At 32.6% G+C, this 11,126-nt stretch overlaps 1 protein-coding gene across 1 annotated transcript; it reads left to right on the top strand.

Annotated features, from left to right (window-relative positions):
• Positions 1-1,275: 1,275 nt before the first annotated feature.
• On the top strand, positions 1,276-7,154 carry LOC118268927 (uncharacterized). Its single transcript, XM_035583746.2, has 5 exons — positions 1,276-1,480; positions 1,611-1,784; positions 3,398-3,604; positions 3,924-4,130; positions 4,814-7,154. Exons 1-5 carry the CDS (start codon positions 1,312-1,314, stop codon positions 5,029-5,031), a joined length of 975 nt encoding a protein of 324 aa, XP_035439639.2. The 5' UTR covers positions 1,276-1,311; the 3' UTR covers positions 5,032-7,154.
• The last annotated feature ends 3,972 nt before the right edge of the window (positions 7,155-11,126 follow it).

Raw genomic sequence — 11,126 nt, 5'->3', positions numbered from 1 at the left:
AATTCTACTAAATTGTACAATTTAATAATAATCTTTAACGGTTAGCGTATTAAACAACGACGTCATTAAAGCCAAATAATCAACGAAGCCACATACGATTTCATTCTGTTTACGATTTGAAAAGTACAAGTTAGATATACATACAATGCATACATAATTATAATGGGTACCTGATTCATAAGTTCTTTCTTTGTACGTTATAAAATAATGTAACACAGACCACGACATGAAAACTGAATCCATATAGTGATGTAAGCTATTTTTAATATAATGTTAATGGCACCATCGATTAAAGCGTCTATTGACATCGATTCCCGAGTCTGATATACATTATTAGGTATTTCGGGTTTAGTTATCTCAGTCAGGAACAGTGGACGATGTATGAAAATGGGATTTACTCTTTATCACGTAGATATTTGGGAATGAGTATTACATTAGTAGAACAATTATACATATTAGTAGAACTATAACATGACTGAAAAGTTTGAGATGAACATGCACCTCTGCCTATTTGCTACTAATTAAAGGTGCTGTTATATTATGACTTTGACACCTTATTTGAAAGACTATTTACCTATCCTTAAGATTTATGATACGCTCATCTAGGTGATCAATAGGTAACTAAGCTTTAAAAGTATAAAATATAAAATTATAGCATATTTGTGTGCGTCTTTAAAGTACGTGTACCTATCGTGTATGTTGTATTGACAACAACAAACTAACTGGCATATTAATGCTTTTGGTAGTCTCAGTGACTATTTTCATTTACTAGTACCAGTTGTGCCTATGTTACTGAAAAATATCAATTTGTATTAGTCAGTCAGTCTAACCATTTAAAAAAAAAATCTTGAAATTAATGAAAATCTAAATAAAAATATTTTCAACAACTAAAACACCTTAGACCACTCGCAATACAGACAGGAGCATAATTTAAAAAATTCAAAAGTAGAATGCAGTCATGCTGTCTTACGCCATACTATTTTGAAGTTCGAACATGTTTCTTTTTCACCAGTCAATACTGCCAGTTATTGCAAAAGATACTTAATTTAATTTTCTACATAAATATTACAGATAATATTAATAAATTATGACCTTACTTTTATAATAAAATTATTTTATAAAAAAAATATATTACTTAACAAAATATTTATAAAAAGTTTATTCATATTTTTAAAGAAAATAAATACTAAAAATTACGAATGCCAAAGATTTGACAGTTTTAATTAAGACTAATACCGAATTGTTTATGGTCACCTAATAAATATTGTAATGAGATGGTGCAGAGTAAACAACAATCAATTATAAAAACAAATGTGGGTAGCAAATAAAACTTTACAAGTACGTTGGCTCTGTGAATTAAGATCTTCACACTTTCATATTCCGTGGTGGGATGGTTTTAAAATGGCAAATTACTTAGAAATAGCAAGTTCCACCGATTCTGAATGGATTGAAGTTTTGTGTAAGGAATACCAAAGGGAAGGTAACCAAATAATGCGTATCCTGACGAACTTTAAGTCATGTTTGTGAAATTGTAATATTGATAGGTGTGTTAAACGAAATAATTGTTTGTTTACACCTTCCACAAACATATTTTTTCTATAAATTTCCAGTAAGAGAATACGCCCGCTGGCCGGTGCTACTTTTACAATCAAATGCTCGGAGACTCGTGTGGGCAATAAGTGGAGTTCTTGGAGTCGCTGCCAGAGGTGTGCCAGGTAGCTCCTGCAGACTACTGGAGCATTACCTATCACGGAAAATTGAACAATTCTTTCAACAATCTCGCAGTAATTATATTTTATGACATTACATTATTATGTTTACACCGTAGTCTGACATTTATAATTAGGTATATTATTGATTCAATAAAAGGACAATGTCAGTGTTATATGGTAATAATGACTCAGTAATAACTTTGAAATTGTGAGAATGTACTACAATAAAGAGATGATATTTTAGCTCGATTAATCGAATTAAAAATAGCGTATTATACTATTCTAATTATTGTTGACATTGAGGTACTAGTGCTACTTAGTATATTACTTTGTGTTGGTTTATTTAGGTATACCTATAATCCTTATTGATTTCAAAAATTGGTCAATGGGAATATTTTTATTTCGTTTCTTATACTTGGTTCTTTATATTAGCTCAGTGTATGTGTGGTGTGTAGACAAAAAGCATCCTCCGTTTTTCTCCATACGATTTATGAATGAAATTTCTTTAGATGCAATCCAAAACAATCGTATTCATTTTATAAACAGATAGAAGTTCAGTGTTGTTCGATTATTATAATGCTACATTATTTAAGTCTTTGACTGCCAATAGAAAACTGCTGAAGGCAAATCCTCCGCTAACGTCTGTCACCGGTGACCACCAGGACGTTCAATGTGTTAAGTAGCTATTGCAGTACACTTCTACTATGTTAGGTGATTTATTTCATGAAAAAATCTTAAAAATTTGTGAGTATGTTACTTAGTTACCTATTCTTTGCGATGTCAACACATGTTTTGTAAAGCTTAAGCTTAATCTTATTGAGATATTTTTAAAACCATTTACTCAAATGACCTAGTTTAAAATATTAAATATGTATTACAATGAATATTTTAGCTAGGTATACTAAATTTATAATGGACAGGTGGTATAACAGTTAGTAGATAAGAAATATCTACTTACGTGATGCAGATGACATTATACTCTACAAGTAATAGTCAGCATTCAAGATCTGGTCTGCTTTATATTCGGGCTGAAAATCAATTAAAACAAGACTAAAATAATGATTGTTACTGTAATAGTAACTCGCAAAAAGTGACTCAGTTCAATTTGTCATTTAACTTGATGCATTGATCTCCAACAACTTTATCACGAGCTTGGCTAAAGACGAAATGAAGAAAACAAGGAGGAATGATAGAAGGAAACAACATACCGAAGGCTATGAAAACTACACTTGTGTGTGTACCAAGCTGTCTCCCATTTTTTGAACAATGCTGAAACGTAGACCCTTCGAGAACTAGACAGATAGAAGATAGATGCGCTAGAGATGTAGTACTTACTGAAGAAGAATGCTTTGCCTGTCGTGTATAGTTGCGTACTCCGAGAACTTGGCATTTAACAGCGTTTATTTCTCACATTCTGCCATTTTTAGATGAGTTTAAAGAGAGACAATTCTACCTCTGGAAACGGCTGGTTAGCCGTGGCAAGACTGTTTAGAAGACCTCTCAAGACAAACAATTAGAAATCCCTGTAAACGAATGAATATTTGTTTTAATACCCATTACAATAAAACCATAAAGTTTCTATTTATCTGTACTTAGATTGAATATAGTTGTACAAAAGGTATGTGGGTATAATGGTGGGCAATATATTATATGCAGAAGATTATCAGTCAGTTCTATGATGACAGATACTGAAGAATGGGATGCATACAAGAATAGGCTGGCTGCCAGGTTCATCCTGCTGGCTGTGTCCTGCATCCAGTTGACGGCCAAGATGCAGGATTTGATGGCACCTCTCACCGCGTCCTTGGTGCGATCCTCTCTCATGAAGGAGGGTATCGACCTCAGCAGAGAGGACATAGTCGCTATGGAATTCCACGTTTTTCGTGCTGTAGGTAAGTACTTGTAATTATTAAGTACTCATAAGAACATCATTCATTCGAATTTCATGCATTTTGTGCAGAATTGTAAGCTATTTTCAGTTTGTCAATGTCGTAGTTATGTTTGCGGAATTGTAGTCATGAAAAATGATATTAATATAATTCGCTAAGTTACGTGAGGTTTTTTGTTAATCAAATTGTGAATCCTAATTTTTATTTTCACGTTATGGGAGAAAATACGTGATTTGGGCATAACAGCAATTGAAGTCAGGGAAAAATACTACATCCACACATTATCAATTTAGAAATAAAAAACCATTCATATTTTTTCCAGATTTTACGTTGCCCCTTTGGACAAGTCTAGAAATATCAGAATTCCTGGCGACTCAAGTGGGGCTAGTGAAGCGGTCAATTTTGGAGGCAGTGGGGCTCATAACGAATATTACGGAGTTCTACCGGGACGAGCTGGAATTACAAATGAAGGGCTGGTTGACTCGCAACCCAGCCGGCACTCCAATAACTACAGCACCACAGAGACCCAGTAAGTGCGAATAGGCTACTTTTCCTACTAGTCAAATTCAATACTTTTTTCGAAACATTATTTACTATGAATTTTGTATGTATTTTGTATAGTGCGTTATGACGCCATTAATTTTTTACGTCAAACTTTTTTCTAAAAATTACGGTTTAAGACATTTATTTCTCATTAACAATTTACATTGGCTTGACTGAGAAATACAAAATATACATAAGTAGGTATAGTACCTACCCTACTGTATACCTACCTGTATTCATAAACACCCAAAATTAGCTAGAAATAAAACGAAAATTAAGTAGATCATAAAACTATGAATGAAAGTGTGATTATTTTTGAATATTTAATTGTATTGAAAAGTCGAAATTATTTATTTTTGTCTGAGGAAATTACCCTATCGCCAAGTTGAGTATTTAGTACGTTACGTTACCGAATAAAAAAGAAACACCACGTACATAAACTGTCTTACTTACAGACTGGCTGTATTCTAGATCATAGGAGAAGGTGTTATGTCCGAATACTGAAATGCTACTCAATTTTAAGACGTTCTCAAAACTAGTTCTGTCCCTATCAATTCTTTATAAAATGGCAGAGATAGCACGACATTTAAGTACAACTTAAAATTGAGTAGCATTTTAGTATTCGGGCGTTAGACGTTTATGTTAACAACTGCTTGCTTTACTTCGTAGGTCCAGACAGTGTGACTATACACAACTTGCACATGTGCGCAGGGGTCGTGCTAGCCACCGCTCGCTACTTTCGCTCACAGTTTCCCGACCTCGTCCATCGTATGGCCATCTTGATCAGGACTATACCCGATTACATACAAGCTATTTCTGACTACGTACTCAATAATGTTATTGAGGATACATACGTGCCTACCCTCAAAAAGAGACGCCTTAGGTAGATTTACGTCTTAGGTTAAGGTATTAAATAGTTTTACGCAACAAAAATGTAAAGTGTTGTGAGCCAAATGGTATGAACACTATATTCGTGTTAAGATTGGACATTAAAGAAACCTTTTTTACTATCTTTTGAAACCATTTTAACGTATATTCCGTAGATATAAGTGACGACTGACTGACCTCTATTAAGAGTTCAAATTTGATTGAACGGACAGTAAAAAAGGTTTACTTAAATATCTAACGAAGTATAGTCTAGATATTGTATAAATAGAAATGGATAGAAAAATCCATCCATATTGCACTCCCCAAGTTACGTATGTCTAAGATTTTTAACGAGCTTCAAGCCCGTACATTTATTTTTCTATTCAATTCGACCAGTTTGTGAAAAATTGTCTACATTCACGTTGTGCTTGTATCTATAGAAATTAGCAAACGGCTCAATGTGGTTTAGACAGAGAGGGCGATTAATTGACATATGTAATTGAAATTAAATGAATACACATTATAATGATTGTTAGAATATTTCTTATATGAGTATTAGTTTCATGTTAATTATAATGACTGGATTAGGGGCAAAAATATTTGTAGATTCAACAATTATTCCATTAAACATTAAAATTTGACTGCACCAGTGACTTTGTGACTCCATACATTTATATGGGTTTACAAAGTTATTAATGCAGTTGATTTATCTAAAAAACTGGACAGACTTTACAAAATATTAGATTTTTCCCTGATGTAGGTACTAAATTCAGGCTGCTTGTTTTATCCACAACGGAGTTATAGATGGTCGAAATTGGCCTGAATGGCTTTGAGAAAAGGATGGTATGGCCGTGCCGCTTTTTTTGCTCGACTTGACGGGGGCACTGCCGTGCCCCCAGATTTTCCTAGACTTAAACTCATCTTAAGGTTTCATACAAGGTTTCATGTATCCTTTATTTAGATATGTAACAGAAATAACACCATACGTGTTTTATTATTAATCTTATTACTTATTATTAATACTTAATTATTCTATTATTAATAATTATTAATTACAATACTAATAATTAATTATGATTACTTAATTTGTAACAACAGTAAGATATTAATCTAAAAATACTATAGAAGTACGTATATTATATTACTTTTCAATACAACGGTATTTAGGCAGTAAGAGAGAGATATATAATTTATCTATACAACTACATGTATTTGTCTTTAACACTGTTTTGTGATACTACATTCAACAATTTACATATTTCGTAAAAAAAATCTTCTATAAATACTATTCTCCTAATACGACCTTCTTGTAAGGTTCGTGTTACAATTTATTTTACTTAATACATATGTAATTTAAGTTATTTTAGTATAATAGTGAAGTATAATTTTGGACAAATTCATAAAATATGCATAAAAATGTATCCTATTTTTGAACATTCGGTTACGCACAGTGTTATATTAAAAAGCTATTTCTTTAGACGGCACTTATTTCAATATTGAAATATAGCAATACATTATATTTTCACCCATTTCCAAATATTTTTGAAATATAGGCAGGCCTATATTTTGCAACAAATACATAAGAAGGTAAGAAACGATCTGATCTGTATGTAAGAAAAATTTAACTAATTTGTAAGTGTTCGTTCCGTAGAAACTATTTAAAATCTATATATTAATACGTGATGCAAAAACTTTGGACCGCTTTTTACGAAAATTGCGCGGACGTAGGAGCATAAAATTTGGTACATTTATAGTTTATGTGTGGGAGAAGTGCAGAACGCTAATATTTTTCAAAAATAATGCTTATAAAGTACATTAAATCAATAAATAAAACATTACACACATATGCATAGTATCTGATCGTATTTGACAAAACGTCAAAATCGATAGACATTGCGATGATATTCTTACGTCTCATATGAATAGAGTTTTATAAAAGAGTTTGTTTGAGTTTGAGTTAAATAAAAATTATCCTTGAACGTGTGTTAAGTGGTATTGTAAATTAAATCGTATATGGTTGAATTTCGACCACTAGGCGACCGCTAGTGATAATAATAATATATGATAAATTTCCGCCAAACATTACAAAAATTGTATCCCTCGTTTAATTCTATTCTATTTATAAATAAAATCAGTAATTTTCCACTTGTGTTTTATTGAAAATCTCTTATAATAGTGAAGTTCTTTTCGTCTAGTGTTTTCTCTTGGGTTTGATTCTCGAGTGAAGAATTTGAAGTTTGGATTCTGGAAAATGGTCCATAAATGCCAATAAGCTTGCCCCTTGTAATTTGGGGATCATCGCATGGACAATAACCATTGAATGGTTAATATATTTGCACCACTGGCAACTCTGTTGAAGAATGAAAATTAAATGTGTGATGTAATTATGTATGTACAAGATACGTTCTTGACTTGTCTAGCTCATAATTATATTCTTTGTAGTTATGTAGTAGTTTGCCCCTCAAGTGTGTGGAGGTAAAACGGTGCAACTGATATTAAAGTGAGCGTTTGTTGTGGCATGCTTCGCTTTGATCGGTGAGACGCGAAATATGGATGCTTCCTCGGAACTCAGCGGCCTGCCGCTGGTTTTAATATCCCCAATCAGACGCATCAACTTTTCCCAGTTATTATTGCAATATGTTTATTGATTTTGCAAGTCAGTGGACACAGTGGGTTTGATTGCTTTCCATTTTAAGGTTATTAACTTTATTGCGTTGTTACGTCTATATAAAACAAAATAGTAATTTAAAAGGTATCAAAGTAACTGAAATTTTCCCCGGTAAATAATACTATACAACTTATACACTACAAATTGATAAATGCACGTTAACTTTTAATAACTGGTATACAGTAATAAAAAATGATATGAAATTTAATTAAAGCGTAATCTCAGTTTGCAGTGGTGCCCTTATAATTTGCAAAATGTTAACAAGTTATAAAAATTATGAATTAACATCGCGGACGAGGGTCCGGCGCGGGGAGGGTACGTCGGGTTCACCACAATAGACGCGACTCAAGGGTGCCCAATAAAAACTTGACAAATGGCGTTTCATAATCGTGTTGCATTCCAAGCCTCGTCACAGCGAGCCCGGATTGTCCTCCCTCTGGAAAATATGTCTCTTATACAGAAATTACCTCGTATGCTGACACCCCTACTATATCATCACGTTACATCCACGATTAACGGTGAAAGTTGCTATATTTTTATATATTACGTCAATGTTTTGTTTGTGAATTTTATAAAAATGTTTAACAGGGACCATCGATGCTTATCGAGGGTAACCACCGTTACAATTGCGGTGACTACGATGTCTTGGCTGCAGTAGTGATTAGACCACAAATGTAACGTCATTGCCACAGGATGTGTAAGACCACTATGTACCATTACCGGGTCCTTACATGATCTTGATCTCAATTAACATTACCGCATGTTCCTTGCGGCTTATTGAGGTTCCCAGTGTACACTGCACATGCATTACAACCAGTTGCCAGCACACTGGTAGAGTGTATCCAATCATTGTAATAATAACACCCTTTGATTAGTATCTGAGTTATAAGCGATGTGCATCAGTAGTTATTAATATAACCATGTTTATGTATATGATTTTAGTGTATAAAATAGAAATTGTGAATAAATTATACAGATACATGTCATGGTTGCAACATCATCCAATATTAAATCGTGTATGAAGCCTTATTTATAACCAGTTTACTACTTACATCTTAAAAATCAATTACATAAAACAATTACTTAACATAATTATTATTAATTACACATTACACAGAGGGCCTTTATGAGAGGTTGGACAGTTTAATCTGACATAAAGATTCGCAAAACTCGTAAAGTAAGTCTCGCCACTATTATTAGGTAGTAGCGAGTAAAGAATGTCGTAATAAGGGGCGGTATTAGGCTCGCCAAAATATTGTGCCACGTCACTAGTAGGGGGCGCTCACCGGCAATATTATTAAAAATAATTTCTCATTTTTATTGCCGGCTCTTAAGTAGTAGCGTAATAAATTACAACGGGTTTTATAACAATTATTGTTGTTCAACAAACATTCTTAGTACTCATATTTTAGATTCGATTATTTTTTTATAATTTTATTAGAGTAGTATGTAGTAGATTCATTTCTGTTAGTTGATAAAAATAGAATTTATTTTTGATAATTATGACTACTTTTTACTAATTTATTTGCAATTTTACATAACTTTTGGATCCATGCTGGATTGCTGGAATTTTGACTACAATTTTGCAAAATAGATTTGTCTCTGTTAAACGATTGCATACATAGTGGAAGTATTTTTAATTACTTAATTTAAGTTTTATGATATTTCTATGAAACATTTATAACTATCTTAAATTATTTGCTTACAAAAGTAAAAAATGATTCGAATTAAGATTTAATTACTAAAAAGTATGTAAAACCTTTATCGAAGTTATGCCGCAACGCGTAGCAATTTCGTAGCGGCGGCGTAGCACCTAAGTCCTTGATCCGTTAACTGATATTATTATTTAGGAAGGTGCAAGTAGCAAAACAAGTTTTCATAACTGTTCTAGTATATCCCAAAATACTTGTAAGATGCACAAAGTCGGTGGATGTAGGTAAAATACTCTTCTACAATCGTCGAGTCAAAATAATAAAAATCACCCATACATTTACCAATTAAAATTAAAAAGGCAAACATTATTTCAGAGCTTTTCAGTCTATAATAATTATTATTATATTTATAATTAATTAGCAATAGATCTGTAATAAGAAAAACCTAAAGTAAAAAGATCCGTTCAATTTTTTCTTCGTAGCATTTTGCTACGAAAATTACAATCTGATAGAGACCACTTCTTCAACCAGTCCTGTTCTCCATCACTTCTCTCAGTTTCAATTAGGGCTAGAATTGGTTAAGGATATTAATTCACCTACTAATAGGCTAGAGTCCGGAATACGAGTATCATGCTCAATGCAATAGGGTCAATCCAATACCGACTGAGGAATCCATGTTAAATTGTAACAACAACAATATTACTCCTGTTCATATTCATATTATGGACAAGGGTTAAATGGGGACTAGAGGTGTAAAAGTAAAAGTGTATTAAAAAAAGTATTTTTATAGAATACACAACGTCACACCTTTTTATCCGCGAAGGGGTAGGCAGAGATGCACATTACGTCATGTAATGCTGCTATACAATGTACACCCACTTTTCACTATTAGTGTTATTAGTCCCATGTAATAGGGGGTGAGCCTATTGCCATATTATTATAGAATAATAAGGCCGAACTCATTTCTAAATATTGAGTACAAATCCAAACTCAGTGTTGAGATTTCTAAACCCTATTTTGGGATCAAATTATAAAGACAACATTCATTCACACTAGACTAAAGCAGAAATTGTAGTCAAACATTAAATTATAAATGTAATAGAGCCAAATAGAGACTAGAATAGAGAGAGAAAGAGATGCGTATACAATATAATATTGCATGAATAAAACTGTTTGTACAAATTCATATACAGTACAGTAAGTACCGTGTCAACTTTTTACATGTTTTATGTTGCCCTCTCGTTTCGTTTTAAGTACAGTCATAGCGGTTTGCCCAGCGAGATGTGAAAAAAAAGTAAAAAAAAGCAAATCCTCTTTGGATCAATTTGTTTTCGCGTGTAATCCTGAGTTTCAGCTGCTGGGAGTGGTCGCACGCTCCGCCCAGTTCACTCTTCTCTAACAGTTTTCTGTCACACTCGTTTCATTTTAGTTTTTACTGAATTAAAGTTCTTTGCACACAATTACTATTTTTATTTAAGATAATAAGAAACAATAGATTCTGTGATGATATATCGATATATTTACTTAGTGTTTTTTTAACTCCTTATTATAATGTAATAAGTGTTTGTTTTTTTAAAGCAAAATTCGAATATCACGATTTTTAGTTCATTTAGGTATCGTGGCAAATAAGTTAGACGGACGACATATCTTCTTGAGTGATTCATGAAAAAAATCGTAAACTATAAAACTTCGTGATTCTACGAATAATACCGACCCACCTGTATGTAGGTAAGAATGGTACATATTTACATAGAAAAAGTCATTCAGGATATCATTGAAACACAGACGTATTTTA

The sequence above is a fragment of the Spodoptera frugiperda genome, chromosome 25 (assembly GCF_023101765.2).
Source record: "Spodoptera frugiperda isolate SF20-4 chromosome 25, AGI-APGP_CSIRO_Sfru_2.0, whole genome shotgun sequence".
Lineage (NCBI taxonomy): Eukaryota > Metazoa > Arthropoda > Insecta > Lepidoptera > Noctuidae > Spodoptera > Spodoptera frugiperda.
The sequence above is the reverse complement of the archived record's forward strand: the minus strand, read 5'-3'. Positions and strand labels throughout refer to the sequence as shown.

Excerpts from the sequence above, each read along its gene's own strand:
- LOC118268927 (XM_035583746.2), top strand. The coding sequence starts at position 1,312 with ATGTGGGTAGCAAATAAAACTTTACAAGTACGTTGGCTCTGTGAATTA. Across the intron at positions 1,481-1,610 it reads TAAGGAATACCAAAGGGAAG|TAAGAGAATACGCCCGCTGG; the intron begins GTAACCAAATAA and ends ATAAATTTCCAG. Across the intron at positions 3,605-3,923 it reads CCACGTTTTTCGTGCTGTAG|ATTTTACGTTGCCCCTTTGG; the intron begins GTAAGTACTTGT and ends TATTTTTTCCAG.